The following is a 22,904-nucleotide window of genomic DNA, read 5'->3' on the forward strand; positions in this document are numbered from 1 at the left end:
AAGAGCCAGAGGCTAGGAACACAGGGCCTCCCAAACCCAGCCAAGGTGGTCTCTGGGCCAGGGCCATCTCTGAGGGACTTCATCAGGATTTGAGACATTCCAAAGGAAGCTCAAGGTCCTCCTCGAGGTCCACGGTGTTTGACCTCAGCCCTTGCGTGCTAGCTGAGAGCACTTTGGCCAAGACCAGGTGTCCATCACCTATGCTACTTTATCTTTAGCATCTGGTTGATTTTTTGCATTAGAGGGGCAGTGGCCAAATGGCCTCTTTGCGACAGGGCATAAGCACAGCCAAAGGAAGAAGCTGGCGTGAGCAGGGGTATCCTGGCTCCGAGGAACCTGGGGCAGCTCTGGCTGAAAGCTGACGCCTCCTGGTTCAATGTGGAACTGGGGGGAGGGGGGGATAGTTGGAGCTAAGTAGATGGGCTCTGGAAGTGGGGAGCCCTCCTTCAAGACAGACCTCTCCCCTTCGCCTACTCAAATGCTGCCTTCCCAACCCCGGCTGAGCCCCTCAGAGGCCCATCTAAGTCCCCATCTGCTCCTTTTCCAGTCCTCCTCTTTCCTGGACGCCCCTCCACGCTCCGTGCACTGTAAACATGAGAAAAACAAAAGCCAAGAGAAAACAAAAACAAAACGAGACCCCCCCCCCCCCCCCGCCTCCCAACCTGGGTGAAACAACCATCCTTTTTCACCGTAAACAGGATTTGGCTTTTTTCTTCACCTTTGATTCCTTTTTCCTTTTCTCTCGTAAAGACGGGAAGATTCGGGCTGTCGTTGGTTGGTTCAGTCAGGCACCAAAACAAGAAACTCAATGAGAACTATTTGGTGCGGATTCGGTAACAGCGACATGTCCACCACAGATGACTAGAGCACCACACACAACATTTTTCTTAAGCTAACATGCTCTGGCTGCCATCCACAGAATTAGCTAGAGACCCCTACATGGTTTCTACGTGGTCAAGAGGTATATATACAATCCTTCAAAGGACAGGATTGAGGGGCCGGGCTATCGGCTAGGACCTGCAGGATCACATCTAGATTCTCAGCAGCATGGGCCCCCCCTTCCCACCCCTGCTCCGGGCACTGCCAGCTCCCTCCCTCCCGCAAAGCAGGTGGATGGACATGGACGGACGGACGGGGCAGTCACCACTCTGGACAGGTGGGCCTCCCCCACCCCCTCCTTTCCTCAGACACGGATACCACCAACTCCTCTTTCCACAAAATGTGCTTGCAGGCTTTTCCTCTACATCAAATGGCTCAGAAGGCAAAGTTTGGCTGCAAGGGCTATGGCCGTGGGGGGACCTGGTGAAGGAAAATGGGGTGTCCACTGGCTAATTCCTCCCTCAGCTGTCAGCTCCCAGTTGTGTCTCAATGTCCACTCGGCAGATGGGGCATTTCTTGCTCATGGCGAGCCACTGGTCCACACACAGTTGGTGAAAGAGATGCATACAGGGTAGGCGCCTGGAAGAGAGGAGGGTAAGTCGGACGAATGGTCAAGGAGAAGGGCCCCGGGCTGTGCCAGGAGCCAAGGGACACTGACTCTACTCGGGGAATGAGGAGACTCACACCCAGGACCACTGGGGGCCTGGCCAAAGAAGGTTCTGGGGGCTCTGCCACGGAGTAAGGCTGTGGCTAGGATGGGAATTCAGGACAGGAAGGAAAGCCCCAAGGCCCTCCTCCTCCTGGCCCTCCAGATCAACCTGAAATGAAGCCAGGACTTTGTGTGAGATCCATTCAGGCCAAATGTCTCTCTGTTCTCCTAGCTTTGTGTCCGGGAGTCCACACCATGGGCACCACACATCTAGAATGTTCCACACCCCACCTTCCTAGGACAACCACAGAGCACACTGTGCACACTTGGCACGTTCACACACGTGCACAGGCAAACAAGCACTCCTGACACACGGTGCAGGACTGATCACCAATCCCCATGAAGGAAGAGGGGGGACTCAAAAGGTGGGGCTCCTACCTCACATCTTCTCCATCTTCCAGCAGAGACAGACAGATCGTGCATTTCTCATCTGTGTCTGACTCCTCCCCCTCTTCCTTCTTGCCCTTGCCATCCTGGGGTCTTCGCTGTGTGAAGCAGAGGAAGAGCACCGACTCACCTGGAGGCCCCTGTCTTTCATCCACAGCTGCCCCCTCCCTTTCAGCCTTCTTTCCCTGTGAGTCAGTCACTTTTTTTTTTTTTTTTTTTTTTTTGCAGTACACGGGCCTCTCACTGTTGTGGCCTCTCCCGTTGCGGAGCACAGGCTCCGGACGCGCAGGCTTAGCGGCCATGGCTCACGGGCCCAGCCGCTCCGCGGCATGTGGGATCTTCCCGGACTGGGGCACGAACCCGCATCCCCTGCATCGGCAGGCGGACTCTCAACCACTGCGCCACCAGGGAAGCCCGAGTCAGTCACTTTTTAAGTTCTGAAGTAACACCCAGACTTCTGTGCGCTTCCCAGACCCTTCTCCCTGCCTCCTCCCCATGCCCCCTCCTTGCTTCAGGATACAGAGTGCAGGAGTGGAGCAGCGGAAGAGGCCAAGCAGTTTTTGTTGTTCCAGGCAACTTATGTCCCAGGTCTAAACTTTATACTGTCCTAGAGTCGTAGAGTTTAGGAAGGAATTGAGTACCTAATGAACCAATCTTTGGAAAACTATGGCTTGTGCATAAACTGCTTCCTCTTTTCTAGTCCCCTCATGCTGTCCACTCCTCCTTACATCCTTTCCAACCTATATCCTTGCCTCCAGACTTCTCCCTCCACTTTCAGGTTCAGCATGCTTCAGCTGTCCATCCATCCATCCTTCCATCCATTCACTCTTTTTTCCCTTCCTCCCTCCCTCCCTCCCTCCCTCCCTTCCTTTCTTCCTTCCTTCCTCTCTTTCTCTGAACTAATGTCTATTCACTTTTTCTTTCATTACTAGATGAAGGCAGATTTCCTCAACTGGGCATTACCTCCTATAATTTGTACCACACTTATTCTATGTTGTTTGATCTCTCTGCCTGTCCAGAAATTTCCGTTAAAATAGGCACTAGTTCCACTGTACACCGGAAACTAACACAACATTGTAAATCAACTATACTTCAATTTTTTTTAAAAGGTATTAAGTTTTTAAAAAGGTAAGCACTAGTTCTAATATCATGTTAGACATCATGCAAGCACTCAGTTTATACTTGTTGACTTTAATTGTCCTGTTTTAAATTCTTTGCTAATTATTTGAAGATAGTTAACTACTATGTAGAAAGTTCCAAGCTCTTGGATGGTGTGGACCATGGCTCACCCTTCTTTAGATACTGCCCCACACTTGGTCAAGTACAAGGCACATCACTGGTGCTTAAAAGAATATTCTGGGGAGGAAGGAATGTAATCAGTGAATGGAATCAGCCCACTTTCTTGTTCCCATCTCCATGCTATGCAGTGAAACATTCTGATAATACCCATGGGAAGAAAACTCAACCTTTTCCCCCCTCTCCAGGGATAAGCAGACTTAAAGGTCATCTTGCCAAGAGAAATCTGAAGAGTCACAAGATAACGATCACCCAGAGAGTGACTATGACCTTCGGGCCAGGCCTAAATGCCAGGTCTCCCCAGTCTGGTCCCTGGTCCTCAGCTCCGGAGTCTGAAGTAGTCTGGGGAATTGTGTAACCTTATTAGAACATACAAGAAAATCTGTACCTTCTGCTGTCAGCCTCCCTGTGCCCTATACACCCTACTGCAATAAGTTTACCCTTAACCAGAAAATCAGAATTACATCCATAGTCCCCTATAATTGTCATGGGTTTGGAGTATGAATGGAGTCATGATGATCTGCCTGCCCAAGAACCCAGCCGTGTTTGCTGGTGGAGTGACCTTCTTTTAGTTGGCCCTTTGAGAAAAGGGAATTCCATACAGAATACCATTGAGACTAGTTTCTATTGTTTTTTCCCATCATTATTCAGGCTTTCCTTTTTATAGTTAACAATTTTAACTTAATAGTCCTACCTTGTTTTACTATATCTAATCTATATTTCTTTAAACTATATTGTCTCTTTTCAAATCTTATCCTATTTCTTCCTTTGTCTTTTTAATCTTTTAGGTCTTCCAGTTTTTGCCTTCTCTTTTCATTATCTATGTAACTTTTATTTTAACTACAAGTTTCTTCAGCATTTTGAATTTCATATGTATTTTAAAGGTTCCCACACAGAACCTTATGTGGGAACTGTCCCTTCTGCCCATACCTTCTCATTTTCATTAACGTTCTGTTTTCACTTCGATGATATTGACATTAAATTTGCATGTAATTTTCATATCTTTTCCTAATTCTTGTTTTTTTATATTTTCTTTTTGACTATATTTTTATTTATTCTTATATCATTGCTATTTTAAAATATCCTTTTTTGTTTTGTATTATTTTACTCTCAGTTTAAATTTTTAAATTTTTTTTATATTTTGGGGGATCTTAAATGCTATCATTTTGCATTTTTAATTCTTCTTATTCCTGTTTTTATAATATTTTATTCCCTTAAGTCTCCTTTTATTCCCATAATTTTTTTAGCTCAACTCTTTATGTCATTGGTTCAGTCCATTTTCCCTTTTCATTCTTAGCATTAGTTCTTTTCCTTATCTCCTCTCAGCCTGTTGAAGTAATGACAGCTGAAGTGTGCATCTCTGGCAGGAGTGAGCCCACCCTGGTCAGGAAGGTAGAAGTTGTTCCCGGGCTCCTGAACGTACCTCACTCCCTTCCACATCCTTCTCCAGAAGCTTCAAGCTCTCCCTCCAGAGAATGATCCTTTTCTCCATGCAGATGACACACTTAATTACTGAAATACTGTTGTTTCCTCTATTAACATACTATCCATGACTGACACATAATAGATGTGTCAGTAAATGTTGATTGGAATCACTGATGGGTAAATCCAGTGCCTCCATGAGGAGCATAGACCAAGGTTCATGGTCTTTGACACTGACACCATGGGTACCTGGGCAAGCCTAGAATCAAGGTGAGAGCAGCTCCCTACTCCTGAGCAGTCACCAGGTACTGGGCACCGTGCTAAGCTGTGTATATGCACTGTCCCACTGAATCCCCAGAGTCCCCCTATGGCAGCTACTAACATATCTTTCCCATTTTGCATGAAAAAGGGCCAGGGAAGGGCCAGAAAAGCCAAGTAAGCTGTCCGGAGTTACACAGCTCTAAGTGGTGGTTAGGGACTGAGTGTTTGTCCCCCTCACCCCAAATTCATATGTTGAAGCCCTAACCACCCCTCCCAATGTGATGGAGATGGGGTCTCTGGGGGGTAATTAGGTCTAGGTGAGGTCATGAAGGTAGGTCCCCCATGATGGGATTGGTGCCCTTACAAGAGGGGAAAAAGACACCAGAGCTTCCTCTCTGCCATGTGAGGACACAGCAAGAAGTCAGCCGTCTGCCAGCCTGGAAGAGAGCCCTCACCAAGAACCAAATCTGCCAGTGCCTTGGTCTTGGACTTCCCAGCCTCCAAAACTGTCAGAAATAAATGTCTGTTGTTTAAGCCACCAAGTAGAAGGCATTTTGTTATAGCAGCCCAAAGACAGTAGTAAAACTGAAATTCAAAACTGGCCCCGTCTGTTTCCAACACCTAGTGCTCACAGCCACTGCAGCCTGTGGCCTCCTGAGGGGGTGAAGATGGGCTCTGGCTTGACCACCATGAGCATTTTCCTTCTCCAGGTTTCTCAGTGCTTCTCAAGCTTTTAATTCCTAAATTTTAAAAAGTATTGGGCTTCCCCGGTGGCGCAGTGGTTGAGAGTGTGCCTGCCGATGCAGGGGACACGGGTTCGTGCCCCGATCTGGGAAGCTCCCACATGCCGCGGAGCGGCTGGGCCCGTGAGCCATGGCCGCTGAGCCTGCGCGTCTGGAGCCTGCGCTCCGCAACGGGAGAGGCCACAACAGTGAGAGGCCCGCGTACCGCAAAAAAAAAAAAGTATTTATTTACCTGTTTTCATGGCAGACTTTATTTCATAGAGCAGTGTTAGTTTATTCGAAAACTCAGCAGAAAATACAGTGTGTTCCCTCCCTTCCCCTCTCAAAACTCACAGTTTGCCCTATTAATATCTTGCACTAGTGTGGTACATTTGTTACAACTGATGCACCAGGAGTGATACATCATTATTAATAAAGTCCATTAATTTACATTAGGGTTCTAAGGGTTTAATAAATGCATAATGTCATGTCATGTCCACCATTATAGTAGCATAAAAAATAGTTTCACTGCCCTAAAAGTCCCCTATCATCCACTATTCATTTGCCTATCCCTCTCCTAAAGCCCCTGGCAACAGTGGATCTTTTTACTGTCTACTCTTACCTTTTCTAGAATGCTGTGTATTTGGAATCATGCAGTATGCAGCCTTTTCAAGTCAGCTTCTTTCACTTACTAATATGCATTTAATACATATTTTCTGCATCACATCTATTCATGGCTTAATAGCTTATTTTTTTAAATCATGGAATAATATTCCATTGTATGGATCTACCAAAGTTTACTTACCCATTTACTTATTGAAAGACAGATTGGTTACTTCCAAATTTCTTATTTATTTGAATTTTTTTTTTTAATTTAACTCCAATTCCTGGACTCCAGTCCTACTCCAGAGTCTTCCTGGAGAGTCTTCTTCCACAGGCTTAGGGTAGAGCCTGTGAATCTGTGGCTTTAAAAGCAGCCCACGCAAACCTGACGCTCACCGAGGACTGGAAACCTACGCTCTGAAGCCTTAGCCGCCTGTTTGTCCACGTGTGAGATTGGACTTGGAATCTTTTCTAGGGTAAATCTTAGCCTGCAGTGCAGGTGCTCCCTTGGCCCTCCTCATTCAGATACAAACATTCATCTCTCTGTACACCCACTCACAAGTCCACATGCACACACACATACCCAGCTCCCTTCCTGGTCACACCTGGCAGAAGCAAGGGAGAAGGCCCTGGGAAGGTAGCAGAGCTTCAGAGCATCTAGCCAGAGCAAAAGCTTCTAGAGTTCGGACCGTGCCCCTCGGTGGAAAGCTGGGCCGGGGCCAACTAGATCGCACCCACCCCAACCCCAGCTATGCAGGCTGACCTGCTGGTTGGCTCACCTTCTTGTACTTGTGGGGGAAGGTGAACCTCTCAATGGTGTTCTGTACAGCTCCCCGAGTCACACTTCCCAACCTGTCCTCGAGCTGCAGCAGCTCCTACAAAGAGAGAACATGTGGATGTGTGCATTCTGCACGTGCAAACACACGCATGCACTCATGATAAGGAGGGGGGGCACTGAGAGACCTGCAGAGCATTCACGTCGATGGGAAGAATTGTCAAATGCTCAAAGACTGCGAGATCTCTACTCACTCTCTTTTTCTCTCTCCTACTCTCAACCCTGAGGCTACGCCTATAACCCATGCCCTCCCCACCCGCAGGGGAGAGAGAGGGGACAGTGGCATCTCCACCAAGCCGGCGGGAGCCAGGCTGACGGGAGGGTCCCCAGACAGAGGGGCGGGGCGTACCTCATAGCTGTCCCGCACAGCGGAGGTGTGTCTGCTGGCATTCAGTCCCTGGAGAGCAAGGAAGTGAAGCTGAGGGTAAGGGTAGTTTCGGATTTCATGGACGACCTGTTGGGGAGAAAACGCCTCAGACAGGATTCCAGGCTCCAAGAGCCCACCTTCTGACTCCCCCTCCCGTAGCCAATCAGCGCACCCCTGAGATGCTGCGGTGTTCGGAAGCGCTGTCTTTCCTCCTCCTGTGTCCCCCTGTCCTCATCAAGAACGAAGCCTGGGCCGAACCAGCCCCAGAAAGAATAACAAAATCAGTAAAGTAACAACTAACCTGACTGGGCATTTATTTCATGGCAGGCACTGTTAAGCCCTTCAAACGATTAACTGAGTCATCTCACCTGACCTGTAACCTGGGTGCAATTACTATTCCCATTTTGCTGATAGGGTAAGTGAGACACAAGCGGATGAAGTAAGTGACAGAACCATGGTTTCAAACCCAGGCAGTCGGATGGCAAAGTTCACTCCCTTCCCCTCTGCTCTGTACTGCCCAGAACAGGGTGGGGCAAGTGAGGGCACAAAATTTAAGGAGGCACCGAATGACTCAGTAACCAAGATAAATAATACTTTAATGTAGTATTTTAAAATCAAAATTAATGCAAAGAATCCATAATGAACAAACTATCAAAATTTTAAATCAGAACAGGATCTGATCCTTTCCTTGCACGGCCCTGCCTCACTCACCTCACCCTGACCCTCACCCTGTCTCCAGCTGTGAGTCAGAGCTCCTCAGCTTACTCCTGCACGATCCTGGACTTAATCTTTCTACGCCTCAGTTTGCCAATCTGTAAAACAGGGATAAAACCTTTCGTGTGGTGTTTTTGCGAGGCTAGTGGTTAGAACGGTGCCTGGTATGCAGCGAGTGCTCAGTAACCACTAGCTGTTATTCTTAGGAGATGGTGCTTCTTAAGGCGAACCTTAGAACTTCCGAGCTGACAAGGATTCTGGGATTATTCATCCAAGCGTCTCATTTTACACATGAGGAGACTGAGGTGCTGAGTGGTTAAAGGGCAAAGGCAAGGGCTGGAAGGGCCGAATTATGCTCTAGGGCAGCAGCATGAAGAAGCTGTCTGGAAATAAGGTTTTCAATCAGCCTTTTGCTGCTTTAGTGGACTATCTTCACCTTCATTCCACACAGCTCGGGATGCCAGGGACGCAAAGGCCCCAAACCCCACCACAGTCGCCACACCCTGCGGCGCTGAAGGCCGGCCCTCTGCACAAGGCAGCAGCAGATCAGCAGGCAGCCTCAGGGGCCACTTCTGGGGTCTCCTGTGTTCCCCACCCCAGGCATGTTCATCCCATTTCACGGATAAGTAAAACCAAAGCCCCGGGAGAAGCTGACCCAATAAATTAACTACATGAGGTCACGTGGGGTCCAGGGACTACGCTGCTTGCTCTTAGCCCTGAGCCTTCCCCCCACCCTCCCTCACTCCACCTCCCACCCCCCAGACCGGGGCCTGCCACAGGGCCCCTTGCCCCACCCCCAGTGCCCCACCTCCTTTCAGCAGTGCTGGCTTCTGGTCCAGCAGCTTTGCTTTCTTTCCCCTTCAAGCCCAGTTGGGAATAGGAGCTGGGAGGGGAGGGGAGCGGCTGACCTGCCTGTGCTCAGGACACAGCCGGGCAGGACACAAGGGAGCCACAGGCCTCAGCCCACCATTGGCACCAACAGGCAGCAAGGGAGTCAGTTTCCTGGCAGAGCCTCTCACTCACCATCTGCGTGGAGGAGGAGTTTCGGGGAAAGTGGTGCATTCGAGGAGTCGCTAGGTAATGCTGATAGTGCTGGGGCATGGGCCGCACCTGGAACTGAGCGGGACTCAAGCCGGTGTCCACACTGAGATCCCTGCAGGGACACAGCCACGGTGAAGCACAGGTGATCCGGCCATCGGGTTGCAGAAGGGACCTCAGACATCAAGCCCGTCGAGTAGAATCAGAGTCACAAACTGCCGGAGCTGCAAGGGGTTCAGTCTCGCCCAGCCCCGCCCCTCTCTTTACGGCGAAGGGAGCCGAGACTCGGAGAAGGAAGGGCTCTGCTAGATCGAAGGGACCGGTATAGTCTGGGCCTCACACTACTTGAGACTAGTGCACCAAAGCCCGTCCCTGAGAGAAATGCTGAAAGAGGAATCCAAATAAGCCGGTCACGGATACAGAGCAAAGGAAAGACAGCTCCAGATAGAGTGGAGGGGGGCAGAGGCCATACTTTAACCACTTTGAGAAAATAATAGGAGAGGGACCTGCAGCTGTGAGGCAGGAAAGCTCTCCTGGACCACCGCCCCTGCTCCTCACCATACAGGAAACTCATTTCACTTAAAAATCAATCAACTGAAAAGGATCCAGTGTTCCTTGGAAAATGGCTAAGTTCTGGTCTGAGACAGAAAAAAAAAATGTTCAACATGAGATTGAAACATCTTGTCATAACTAAAAGCAAGAAAGTTATCAAGGTCAAGTCAAAAGGATTCGGGAACCATCCTGGAGAGGCTCCCACTGGCAGACTTTGGGCATTTTGTATCAATGAGTGTAACTGCAATAGACTAAAATACATCAAATAGGTTCAAATCCGTGAGAATGAAATGATTCTAAAGAAAACTGGTCCCCTTTGAAGGATGCTAGGGAACCAATGCTTCATTTTGAAAACTAATAAATAAAGGGGAAGGGGCTTCCCTGGTGGCGCAGCGGTTGAGAGTCCGCCTGCCAATGCATGGGACACGGGTTCGTGCCCCGGTCCGGGAGGATGCCGTGGAGCGGCTGGGCCCGTGAGCCATGGCCGCTGAGCCTGCGCGTCCGGAGCCTGTGCTCCGTCCGCAACGGGAGAGGCCACAACAGTGAGAGGCCCGCGTACCGCAAAAAGTAAAATAAAATAAAAAATAAAGGGGAAGAACCAAACATTTATCCTGCCTTTCCTCTGTTAACTGTACTGCAGGGTAACCAAATCGTGGATGAAGGAAAATTGCTCTTTATGAAAGTTTTCTAGCTAATAAATGAATAAGGAATGATTGAATTATTTGTCACATTCTTTCATCCCCTAAAGAAATAAAGGATCTGGGCAAAGATTATCAATTGCTACTAACATCACACAGGAGAGACAACCAGCTATCTGCTGGAAGAACACAGCACCTCGTATGAAGTGTTTTTTGCCAGAAAATGCAAGTTGAAGCTGTATCTGCTCAAGTCGCAACCTGGGTGCCAGTGTATAGTGAGTTTAGCAAACCAAGGGGCGTCTGAGGTGACACCTCCAGAGCATAACCAGCAAAATCCAGATGAGGGGAAACTACAGGAAAAAAAGCCTGATTCAACAAATACTTTTTTTTTTTTTTTTTTTCGGTACGCGGGCCTCTCACTGTTGCTGCCTCTCCCGTTGCGGAGCACAGGCTCCGGACGTGCAGGCTCAGCAGCCATGGCTCACGGGCCCAGCCGCTTCGCGGCATGTGGGATCTTCCCAGACCGGGACACGAACCCGCGTCCCCTGCATCGGCAGGCGGACCCTCAACCACTGCGCCACCAGGGAAGCCCTACCTTTTTTTTTTAATATGAGGAGCATTAAAGGAATTTCTGCTTCCAGCTGTGATGTCTACACAGTATGACATATATATATATATTCCTACATTTCTTCTATATATTAGCCCACATCCCTGGAACAACTCCTGATGAGTCTGTCACTTGGGACATGAGGTAACTCTTGGAGCCAGTTGGAAGCAAACTTAGAAATTCTCTTAGTCCAGTCCCTCACTTTTGCAGGCCCAGCGGAGGCCTGAAGAAGGCCAGTGCCTTATCCATGGGCCCAGGCTAGCCAGTTAGGGGCTCCAGGGTTTCCGATCCTCGTCTGGGCTCACCCCATGACCTGCCTCGGGGAAAGGAGTTCCCCGGGGCACCTCACGTGGCAGAAACTCTGACTCTTAGCACCTGCCCAGCAGTCCCAGGGAATCCAACAGATTCAAAGTAGCAGAGAGATGTTCAGGGAATTCTACCAAAAGCAAAGCCCCAAGGAACTGGGAACAGAATCCCTCCAATTCTAGGAATGCTGAGTGGAGAGGCAAAAGACACCTCAGCCCTCAGATGAGAGAGGTGATCTGCCCAGGTTGGGCCTGAGTGGGCTCTGGGATCCCCTTTTATCATCTCATCAAAAATCCCTTCCCAAACCCAGGATCCTCGAACAGGGCTCCTTAGCTGAGGCCGAGCTGCTTGCAGGGGAAGGATGGTAGGAAGCTCTCACCCCTACCCCCCTCTCCGAGGTGCCCAGGCAGGGCTAGGGCTGTGTGGCCACGCAGGCTGCCATCTGCACTGGGGGCAGAGTCAGAACTGTGAACCCAGGACTGAGTCAAAGGAGCACGATAAGGACAGAGACACCGGAGCAGGGCTCAAGGTCAGGGTCAAGTTATCGGGCCCAGGCCAGAAAGGGGAGATTGGGGAGGATTTATCCCCCAAGGCCTGCTGCTCCCACACACTCCCAGGCCAGGATGCTCAGTGCGCACAGCTGCTTGGGTAGGGCTAGAATCTCCTAAAGTAAGGGGGGGGAGGGCCAGGCAGCCTCAGGCCTGGGGCTGGACGAGAGCTATTGGGGCATGCCAATTCCTGGAATGACTAGGGCAGAAGTCAGTGGTTTCTGATGATTCTCTAAAGGAAAGGGGGGGTGCGCAGACACACTACCCACCTCCTCCCTCCCAGGGATCCTTGCAGAGGGTGAGCGAAGCCCCTCCTACAATGCATTTCCTGTCATCTAATTTCCAGACCTCACATCTCCTGGCAGAAGAGGCCTCCCTGGAAAAGAGGGGTGGGATGAAAAGCCCCTCGTCACCACTTGGATGGCCCTTGCTGGAGCAGAGCTAATTACAGGGAGGAGAAAGGGCCTCCTACTTGGGAAGTGGGGACAGGACAGGCAGAAATGGCCCCGGGTGGACCCGGGGCGGGACTCAGCCCAGGACCCTCCCAGCGTCCCCTGCTAGGGCACAGGCCAGCCTCTCAGGGCCCCCCGCCTCTATGTTTCTCCAGGCAAGCAGGGGTCAGGAATGCAGAGCGACAGAAATGAGCGAGGAGCACAGGAGATTTGGCCAAATAAAGCAAGTCGGCGGCCTAACCCGCACCGCGCCTGCCGCATCTCAGCAGCACCCGCCTCACCGCGTCTCCTTATCCCCTCCCACTTGCCACGCTGGACCTTGTTCAGATCCCTCAGCAGTACACAAGGACCCCAGGTGCTCTGTGTGCTGAAGAGAATTAAACTGGATTGACTTGCCTGCTGAGGGACAGAATTTCATCCAAACAACAATTAAATCTTCCTAATTTGAATCTGCTAATTAGAAAAAGTCTGGGCTGAAGCTGGCCGTGGTGCAATCTATGTTTTAGGAGAGGGTTAAATCTAACAGAGAAAACCTGAGAACTCCTAAGAGCTGGAGACACGGAACCTGTTAAATCAACCATTTCCTGCACCTAGAAGCACCTTTAGCGTCCAGTCAACCAGAACTACCCTTTTGAACCATTCCTGGGTGTCTGGTCCTAGGCTGCTTCCAAAGCAACCCTTGCCCACACCAGTTCGCCTGACTAAATGGCTGAGTAATGACACTAATGCACGTCTGTTTTTTAAATAGCCCATCCCTTTCCGTTGAGGTTTTTTGTTTGTTTTTACATTCTTTAAAACAGACACACACACACACACACACACACACACACACACACTTTTTTACCTCAAAGTTGCAAAAACTTCCTGGATACTCTTCACTCAGATTCCCCAAGTGTTAAAATTTTACTACCTTACTGCATTTCTATTTCCTTCTCTCTCTCCACGTATACATCCATACATACAAACACACACACAGAGTTCTCCGTGGATTTTTTTCCCTAAACTATTTAAAAATAAGTTGAAGGCGTGATGCTCTTTACCTCTAAATACTTTAGTGAACTACACATCTTTTTCAAGTGTTCAGGTGTCTAGTGTTCAGGTGTCTAGATCCAGCCCTAGTTTAGGTCGGCCCACCCCTGAGCTAGAACCTGTGAGTAGGGTGGGACCAAATATCCAAAACAAAGCAATGATGCATCCCAGGGCAACAAAGCCCTCTGCCCTGAGTGCAGGAGACTGTGGGAAGACGTCACAGGGGCCCCCTGCCTACAAAGACACCACAACCAAGCCCTCAACCTCTCCCCAGCCAATCTCCCCAGTCCTTGCCTCCAACCCAGCTGGCTCTATCTCCATGAGCCTGTTTTGCCTGGCTGGCGTGCCCTGGCACTTCTCTCTGGACTCCTCAAGGCCCACCCCCTCCAGGAAGCCTTCCCTGACCATGCTAGCTCCTGAGATTCTCCTTTCCGCCCCCCTCCCAGGGACCACTGGTTCACAGCACTCCCTGAGCTTGGGAAATGCTTCGCATTCCTGTCCCATCCTCCCCTGCAGTACCATGAACACTGAGCCCAAGGCTGGGCACATGATGGCCCCTAGCCACATCTGAGCTCATTGCTGGAACCAGGACCTTGGGGGGCCATCTGGCCCTGAGGGTGGACAGGGCAAAAGCTGGGGCTTGAAGACTAGGACTCCGGCATCACTGAAGTGAAGGAAACAGGAGCTCCGTGGATCAGACAAGACCCTCCTCCCTCCCTCCCCCAGGGACCCCACTCACCAGTCAGTGCCCTCAGCCAAGTACCTGGGCTGAGGTGTCTGTAGTTGGTGGCCGAAGTCGAAGCTGGGGTGGAGGCGGTGAGGGTGGACAGACACTCGCTCCTGACTCCGCCTGCCCGGAAGGGAAGGAGGAATCCAGGCGTCAGGGCTGCCCAGGGCCAGCCCAGCCCCCAGGAGTGCTCAGCAGCCCCAGCCCCCAGCCTGCGTGTGGAGCAACGGCCTTCAGCCCTCTTCCCCAACTCCAAGGAAGCTTCCTGGGCAGCAGCCAATAACTCAGAAATTCCCGCTGTCTCTGGGCTGCCCCCTATACTGAGCCTCTCCCTGGGTGTAACTACTGCAGATCAGCTGTCTCACCCGGTCTCTCCAGCTTCTCTGCTCCTTCTCCTGCTGCTCCCCTCTGTCCTTGGTGGGATGTATTCAGGACACACAGACCAGCCTCCTGTAGGCTCTCCCACCTCTGTGCACCCCCTCTGCTCCCACCATGCTCTTCTCCTCTCCTCCACCCTCTCCACACTCTTCCCAGCTTTCATGGCCCAGGGCAAAGCCACCTCCTCCAGGAAGGCCTCCCTGAACACTCCAGATCATGGTGACCTCTCTTTCCTCTGACCTCCTACAGCACTCACCTTCTGTCCCAGGCACCCCAACCTCTACAGACATGGATGCTCGGGGCCTTAAGGATCCTCAGGTCCAGAGGTGCTCAAAGTGTGCTCCAAGCAACCCTGGCACTCCCTGAGACCCCTTCATGGGGTTTACGAGGTCAAAATGAATTTCATAATAATACTATCATGTTATTTGCTTTTTCACTCTCATTCTCTCACAAGTGAACAGTGGAATTTTCTAGAAACTACATGACATGTGATTCTGCCACATTTGAGAGCAGAAGAAGACTTGAGAACACAGCCATCTTCTATTAAGCCAGGCATGAAAAAGATTTGTAAATGTGTATTTTTAAAAAGTCACTCTTTTCACTGATTTAGATGCAAAAAATACGGTTATTTTTTGAAAAACATATTATTGGTGTTAACATATACCTTTGTTATTGTTATTTTTAAATGAATTAATAAGTATTTTTAAATTTCTGTTTTAATTTCTAATAGGGTCAGTATCAATGGTCATAACCCACATAAACAGGAGCTTGCTGTAATCCTCAGTAACTTTTAAGAGTGTAAAAAGGGTCCTGAGACAAAAATGTCTGAGAACCACTTAACTTATACAGCTCCTTCTCTTAACAGTTGAGGCTCAGAGAGGTGAAGTGACTTGCCCAGGATCCCACAGCTACTTCAGCCCCATTTGATTAGTATTGTCTCATTTTACTCTGCACTTGTTTCATAGCTGGTCTCTCCAACCAGACGGTGGGCTCTCTGAGGGCAGGGCTGACCCAGCCCTGTCCTGAGGTATCCCTTAGGGACCTCCAATGTTAGAATCTGGTGACCATGAAGTTTGAGGGGACGTGAGGGGTCCCCTAGTCTAGTCTCCCACAGCATTGAAAAGTCCACTGTGAGCATCCTAGCCCACCACTTACCCAGCTCCTGGCCAGTTACCTGGGCGATATGACAGGGACACACTAACAACAGAGGGAACCCATATCAGGTTAAGGCAGCGCTCACTGCCCGAAACAAATGCCTCTAAGTGGAGCAAAATCTGCCTCCTACGCAGAGACTCATTTGGTGACTGACTGCTGGCCAAGCCTGGCAGGGTAGAAGCCAGGGGTCCAGCGCTGGGCCCTGCCCCCGCCCCGCCCCGCCCAACCCCTGCCCAGGTAGCACACACACCTGGGGTGCGAGAGGAGCCTGCGGTGCTGAGCTTCCAGGAGCTGCTGCTGCAGGAGGTATTGCTGGTGCAGGGCCTGAGGTAGGAAGGAGGGACCTGTGACGTCCTGGAACTGCAGGGTGGGCAGCGGGGTCAGCGACTGATGCAGGGCGCCACTGTGCTGGTGGGCCGGGGCCATGTGGGCGCTGAGGCCCGGCTGCGACTGCACCGGGTGGGCCAGGGGGAAGTCGGGAGCGAGCTGCTGCGGCTGGGGGGGGCCCAGATGGAAGTGGCGGCAGGAGGTAGCGTGAGGATGCTGAGACCTTTGAAATGGGGCACCTGGAGAAGCAATGACAAAGACTCCATGAGGACCAGCCCTGCTCCCCTCTCCCACAGACCCCATCTCCCCCTACCCCCAACCTGTAGCTGGTGAAACTCAAGACCTTCATTAGAACACAACAGTGTCATCACTTTTGTATACAAATGGTCATCGGTGCTCCCTAGTAAAGGCTCTGTGCAGTATGTGTTGGAGAGTGGGGGGAGTATTTTGTTTAATAAATAGATAAGCATCCTCTTTTAAATGAACACACTTGTTAAAGGAATTTTAAGGCCCCTGGAGGCAGCCCCATGCAACCTTATTGACCCTACTACCTTTTTAAATAGATGCCCAGAGAACATTGAGTCCAGCCTAGTCAAGCTCTGAACTCTACTGAAGACTTGGCTAGCCAGGACCCAGCCGACAGGGAGCCCAAATTTCCAAAGAGAAAACAATCAGAAGTTGTTTTCCATGCAATTTTAAGAAAAATAAAAAATCTAATCCCACAAAGTTTTTAAGTAAGAATGAGATAATTTGTTATAATATTATAATTTATTTAAAAGCAGAGATTTCCAGCAATAAGCTGGGCTCAACGCTGCATTTAATCTAGTCTCCACTACCTTCTAAATAACATTGACCTTGATGATGACAAAGCCTTACAAATTTTCCATAAGCAAAGATCCAGCTCTCAGCGTTGGAGTCCTTTAATAAGGAAGGAAGTGAACTTGGCACCTCGGGAAGCTTTACAGAGGCTTCCTGCTAAACACGACAGGTTCAACATATATCTGCTCCTTCCCAAACCCCACTGAAATGAGAGCAAAGGCATAAAGAGAAAATAAACAGACAAGGACAGAGAGAACAGGAGAGGTGACATCAGCAGGCAACAAATGTCAACAGATTTTTGGAAGGTGGAAAGCAGATGGAGCAATTAGCAGAGCTGAGGAATTGGAAACCAAGCGCCTAATGAAGGCGCAGTCAACGAGAAGCGGACAGATCTTGCCACACGTGCTGGAAGGGTCAGGACAACTCCTGTGGTGGCAGGAGAGATGGCGGCGCTGAGAACAGGGAGGCTGGTGGCCAGTCTCTATGAGGAGCAGTTCTGCCCAGGGCATCTCCCCTCTCCCATGCAGGGCAGTGACTGCCGCTCCTTCGCCCTGGAATTTTGCAGGGAAACTGAGCCAGAAAGGCTCCAGTAGAGGAGGACAGGGGTTCAGCACTGTGCTCAAATGGGGGGGGGGGGGGCGTTAAGCGAAAGTCTTATACATGGAACTCTGGAAACCCCTGCTCCCTTCTGCCTCTTGGTTCAGAGGGTGCTGCCACTCAGGTGCCCCTCCCCTGCAACCCCACAGCCCCAGGTTGGAAACTGGCCCCAGAAATAGCTCTACAGTTCCTTCTGGTTGGGAGTACCCCGTAAAATGGTTGAGTCCCCGCTGGCGACTCCATAATAAAGCCCATAAGTTGAAAGGTCCATATCGATACACACACACACAGATTCTGGAAGTTACTAGTGATCTACTCTTCAATATGAGCAGACAGCCAAGGACGACCAGTCCCTTGAGGAAGATTACAAAGTGAAAAGAGAGAAAGAATATACTAAATTAAAATAAAATAAAATAAACTCAGAGAAACAGAAGTCATGCAAGGATCCGAAAAAAATAAACTTCAAAACACTTGAATTAATATCCTCAGAAAAATGATGTCAGGTCCATGAGACAACAACAAGCTCCTTTAAAAGGAGCAATGAAAAAACAAGAGAGCTCTTGGAAATTAAAAATATAAGAGGTGAAATTCAGCAGAAGGGCTGGAAGATAACGCTGGGGAGATTTCCCAGGAAGCAGAACAAGAAAACAAGGAGTTGAGGAAAAAGATACCAGCATTGAAGGATGCAGTCAGAAGATTCCACAGTTTTCTAGTAAGAGAGAAAGAATGGAGAAAATTGTGGAAAAAAATTATTTCAAGTATTTCCCAGAACTGACGGTCAGCTTCTGGATAGAAAAGGCCCTCTGAGTGCCCAGCAAAATGGGGGGAGGGGGGAGAAGAACCACACACCAAGGCATCTCCCTGGGAAATGTCCAAGCAGTGGGGCAGAGAGATGATTCTGACACCTTCCAGAGAGAAAGCAAACTGGTCCCATTCGAAGGGTCTGGGAGTAGGATAGCACCAGATTTTTCAAGGGCAACATTGGAAGCTTGAAAACAGTAGAGCAACTGCTTTCAAGGTACCGAAGGGGTGTCGGGGGAAGATGTTCAATCTAGAATTCTGTGCCCAGCCAAACTATTAATCAAGCGTGAGAGTAGAATAACGCCATTTTCAACCATGGAGGGTCTCAAAATAATTAATCTTCTCACACCCTTTCTCAAAGAACTACTGATGCAAACCAAAAGAAAGGAGCAAAGAAATAGGGGGTGACACCTGGAAGGGGGGGCTTTCCCAAGCACATGGCTGTACAGGGCCTCCAGCAATCATTTCAAGGCAGGGAGGAGGGAGGGCGCTCTGAGGGGTAGCTGGGGGTGGATCAAAAATATAACATTACCGTCAGATTTGGCCACATGAAAATAGTATTTGAAGGAATTTTCCAATTTTGTAGAGCATTTGGTAAGAATTTGTAAAAATGTCCCAGAAAGCAGACAATTATTACCTCTAGGAAGAGAAAAAATTGTTCAGAAAGTGTAATTATTACATACTACTTGGTTCAGCAGTGAACAGTATTTATATATTAATAACACAAGCATTAATAAACTATTTTAGAACAGAAAAGGACATTTCTTCCATAAGAAGAAGAAAATAGACAATGTCAAAATTGAAAAATCAACAAAGAGCAGTAAAAGAATTTATTTAGAAATTTACTTAGTAATTCATATATTTCAGGAAGTAAATACTCGAAGAAGAGTTGGAAATGTTGAGCTTCTAGTGGTGGGACTAGGGTGGGGAGGGCAAGGGGCAGACAATTGCTGTTTTGCTAAATGTGTCTTATATTGGAGCTATCTGACTTTGTAAATGACATGCAGGCCATTGATAGATTTTTTTTAATCTTTTAAAAATAAATATTTGCAAAACAAAACGGAAATAAAATGCATTTCTGGCTCACTGCAAGTGAGCCAGAAAAGAATGATCTAGAACCTTAATTCCCACCAGCATTCCAGATCAGTAGGGCCTCCTCTGCCTGGTGAATTCTGGCTTCCATGAGTCCAGGGGCTGTAGCCTGAGCAAGCAGGCTCTGGATTCCCCCTTCTCCCTCACCACCATCTATCATACCGTAAAAAAAGGAGAAGGTCCACGTGACCAAACGAAGGAGGGCAAGAAGGGAAAGGAGAGCTGTCGAAAGTTAACAAAGTGAAAGACAGGCATGACTGCAGAAGAAGGGAATGGGGTTTAACTGAAAGACAGGCATGACTGCAGAAGAAGGGAATGGGGTTTAACTGAAAGACAGGCATGACTGCAGAAGAAGGGAATGGGGTTTAACTGAAAGACAGGCATGACTGCAGAAGAAGGGAATGGGGTTTATAAAAAAAGGATACTGTAAAGACTCCTATCCAACACTGTCTATTAAATTACAATGTGAGCCACATATGTAATTGTAAATTTTCTAGTAGCCACCTTTAAAGAAGTAAAAAGAGACAGGTGAATTTAATTTTAATAGTATATGTTATATAACTCAGTATATCCAAAATATTGTTTCAACATGTACTCAATATAAAAAAATTATTGAGATATTTTACATTGGGCTTTTTTTCATATTAAGTCTTCAAAATCCAGTGTACATCTGGCACTTACAACACACCTTAGTTCGGATGGCCACTTGTGGTTAGCGGCTTCCGTGTTGGACAATGCAGCCCAAAAGAAAAAGACCAGCTCCGTACATAGAGCAAAGAATCTTAGCCAAGTTTGCTAACTGGTCGGCCTTCAGAGGGGGCGTCCCCACTGCTCACTGGTGAGATGCACACCCCTTAGCCTGATCCTCAAGCTCCATGCCCCTGATCCCCACCGCCCAAGCCCCCCCCCCCACCACCGACATCAGATCTCCAGACACTCCACGCACATTCCCACCCCGGGGCCATGCTGGTTGCTGCCTTCCCTGTCTTTAAAGGTCATCTCTCAGCAACTCAAAAAATGCCTCCCCTGCCTGCCAGCCCCCAGGGACGCCTTCCTCCTCTGCATTCCTGTAGAAGGCCCTGTCACTACCACTCATTTGGCACCTGGCAGTAGCTACCTTGAGCTGCTTCTTCACACTCACCGCCCCCAGCTGGCTGAGCTTCCTGTCTTGCTGTTTCTGGATCCCCACGCACCTCCCTGGAGCTGGCACTCAGTAAATACCTGGTTGGCTGACTGCTGGAGGGACTGGGGGAAAAGCAGTGGCTCCAGGCGACTGACGCACTGGGGCTGGTTGAAGGCCAGCTGATTTGAAATCGAGAGGGAAAGAGAGTGGCAAGTAGGCCCGGGTGAGCTCAAGGTTTTAAAGCTGCAGTGCACAGGGACTGAGCAGGCAGAGCAGGCCAGCGCCTTCCCCTTCGGGGGCTGGTGGAGCCTCTCCGACCACCAGGAGCAGCAGCTGCCTCCCTCCCACAAGCCCCTCCTGCCAGGAGGGCGCCCACCCCGTGAGGGAGGCCCTTCCGGTTTCTATGGAGGCCCATTAGGGAGAGGACCGTCCACCACCCTGGAGAGGTTTCCACTCTCCTGGAACCTGTGCCCTCCAACTGATGCACTGGGCAGTGAGAGCAGCTGCCCTCTCTCCTGGATGGGCAGCAAGAGAAAAGTGAACAAAAGTATCTATATGTCTCATAATATTTCAGGCAATTTCTACCTGCAAAAGTCCTTTGACTTCTGTTCTGGGACTTTGTGCCCCCTCTCCCCTGTCATCTCCATCCCCAGAGGGTTCTCAGTCTCATCAGCTCTGCTCAGAAGGACATTAAAGGCAGGAGACATCCATTCTGGGGCCCCTGACTCACCCCAACCCTGTGTGCTGTAGGGTCTGTGAAAGTAGCAGCTGCTGTGTTCGGTCTCTAAGACCAGAGGAATGAAGTTCTTAGGGTAGACTAGTCGGGCCCATGACAAGCCAGTGACCAGTGACAGCTGAGTAACACAGCCCAAAATGCCCTCATCGACAAACAACCTACAATTTTTCCCATTAGAGTTACTCCTTTGGGTTAAAAAAATAATCTCCAGGTGTCCTTGAATATATTATCCATTTATCTTATTTCCCCAGGACTGAAATGCCATCAATTGGAGGATTCATCATGAACTAAATAACATTTTTAGGGAGTGAGGAGAAAGAGGGGTTACATTTTTTTTAAAAAAACACCACATTAAAGAAACACAGCAAGTGTAAGACACAAATTAGTTTCAGAAATGTGTAGAAAAACATGTGCACCTTAGAATTCTGGAGATTGATGCTATAGGACCCCCCTGAGAGCTAGCTGGGAGGACCCCCTGAGAGCTAGCTGGCAGCACCTTCAAGCAGGAGTGCTCCCCTGGGGCCTAAGCAAGGCAAGGCTGGGGCAGGGGGAGGCCACTGTGCTGGGGCTTGCCTGATGGCCACCTGGCGCACGCAGGCGCTCCACAAGAGCTGGTGGCTGATTCGTGCCTCATGGGCAGGGAGCCAAAGCAGCTGGCAGCTGGAGAGGGGGCGGAACAGCAGAAACCACACAGCCCCATGAGGAAGGGAAGGTAAAAGAGAAGCGGAGGACGTGGGGGCCAAAGGCTGTGGGCAAGGTGGGTGGAGAGGACAGTGACAGAGGTCTCGAGTCTCTGGAAGGTTCATGGACACTCATCTGGTAAATGACAGAGCAGAGATTTGAACTGAGGTCTTTCCTGAAAGCCAATTGTCAATGAGAGGGAGGGGCAGAGCCAGGGAACTAGAAGGCTTGATAAAGTGACGGGCCCTGCTGAGGAGGAGAGCAGGGCAGAAACGGGGCCTGGACACCCAGAGGACACGCTGGGCTGGTCCAGGTTTCCTGGGGACAATGGGGATGGAGACAAGGGGGCCAGAGGAACCTCAGAGCTGGGCCTGGGTGGGAGCTGAGAAGAGCCAGGCCAACAAGTCAGAAAGCCAGAAATGTCGGTGGAGACAGCAGATCCATGTGGCCTGATAGGCTTCTCAGGAGCAGGCAGCATCCTGAGCTGGAGGAATATTCTAGCTGTATTCTAATCTGCACCAACTTGGTCACCTCAGGGTAACGTGGCTTTCATCCTTCAGACTCCAGGGCTGAGAGGCACTGCCTTCAAACCCTCAGGTGAAGAGGGAAGGAGAAGAGCAGGCAGTGCTGGGGGCAAGGACCAGGGGAGGCCTGCCTCCCACCCCAGTGCCCCAGGATAACTGCCTCCTGCCAGCAGGGGCCTCAGGGACAAGGTTGAACACCCACGGGCCAACCAGGCCGAACGTCCCCCATTCCTCCCAGGGATGCAGGACCCTGGGAGAATAGGATGGGAACCAAACCTTCCCGCATTTCCAGGGAAGCTGGCAGGTCCCGTCCTCCCCAGGCCAGTTCCCAGGTGTCAGATTCCCACTGTCCTCAGGTCACTGACCCGCATCACTCTCCCTTAGAGGTGGGGGCAGAACAGGAGGGCGGGGCCCACAGCAGTGTCACAAAGGAGGGGAGGGCCAAAGACAGTCCCTCCCAAAGGCCCCCCCCGGGATGGAGGGCAGCCAGCCAGCAGGGACAGGAGGCTGATACCTGTCTCTGCTGAGCACTTCCTTGAAGCTGGGCTGGAGTCAGAGTCTACTCCTCTCTGAAAAGCC

The 22,904-nt window shown here is 49.9% G+C and overlaps 1 protein-coding gene across 1 annotated transcript in view; it reads right to left on the bottom strand.

Annotated features, from left to right (window-relative positions):
• Positions 1 to 1,340: 1,340 nt before the first annotated feature.
• ARK2C (arkadia (RNF111) C-terminal like ring finger ubiquitin ligase 2C) overlaps positions 1,341 to 22,904 on the bottom strand; it is a gene marked incomplete at its 3' end in the record, with an annotated part of 102,691 nt that continues 81,127 nt past the window's right edge. The window contains exons 2-8 of the mRNA XM_082852704.1: positions 15,876 to 16,191; positions 14,105 to 14,215; positions 9,219 to 9,348; positions 7,464 to 7,568; positions 7,059 to 7,154; positions 1,967 to 2,073; positions 1,341 to 1,458 (exon numbers count right to left, since the gene is read on the bottom strand). Of these exons, the coding sequence (XP_082708830.1) occupies positions 1,341 to 1,458; positions 1,967 to 2,073; positions 7,059 to 7,154; positions 7,464 to 7,568; positions 9,219 to 9,348; positions 14,105 to 14,215; positions 15,876 to 16,191 (983 nt within the window). The remainder of the gene's footprint in view (positions 1,459 to 1,966; positions 2,074 to 7,058; positions 7,155 to 7,463; positions 7,569 to 9,218; positions 9,349 to 14,104; positions 14,216 to 15,875; positions 16,192 to 22,904) is intronic.

The sequence above is a fragment of the Leucopleurus acutus genome (assembly GCF_964270905.1).
Source record: "Leucopleurus acutus genome assembly, chromosome: 13".
In the NCBI taxonomy this organism is placed as follows: Eukaryota; Metazoa; Chordata; class Mammalia; order Artiodactyla; family Delphinidae; genus Leucopleurus; species Leucopleurus acutus.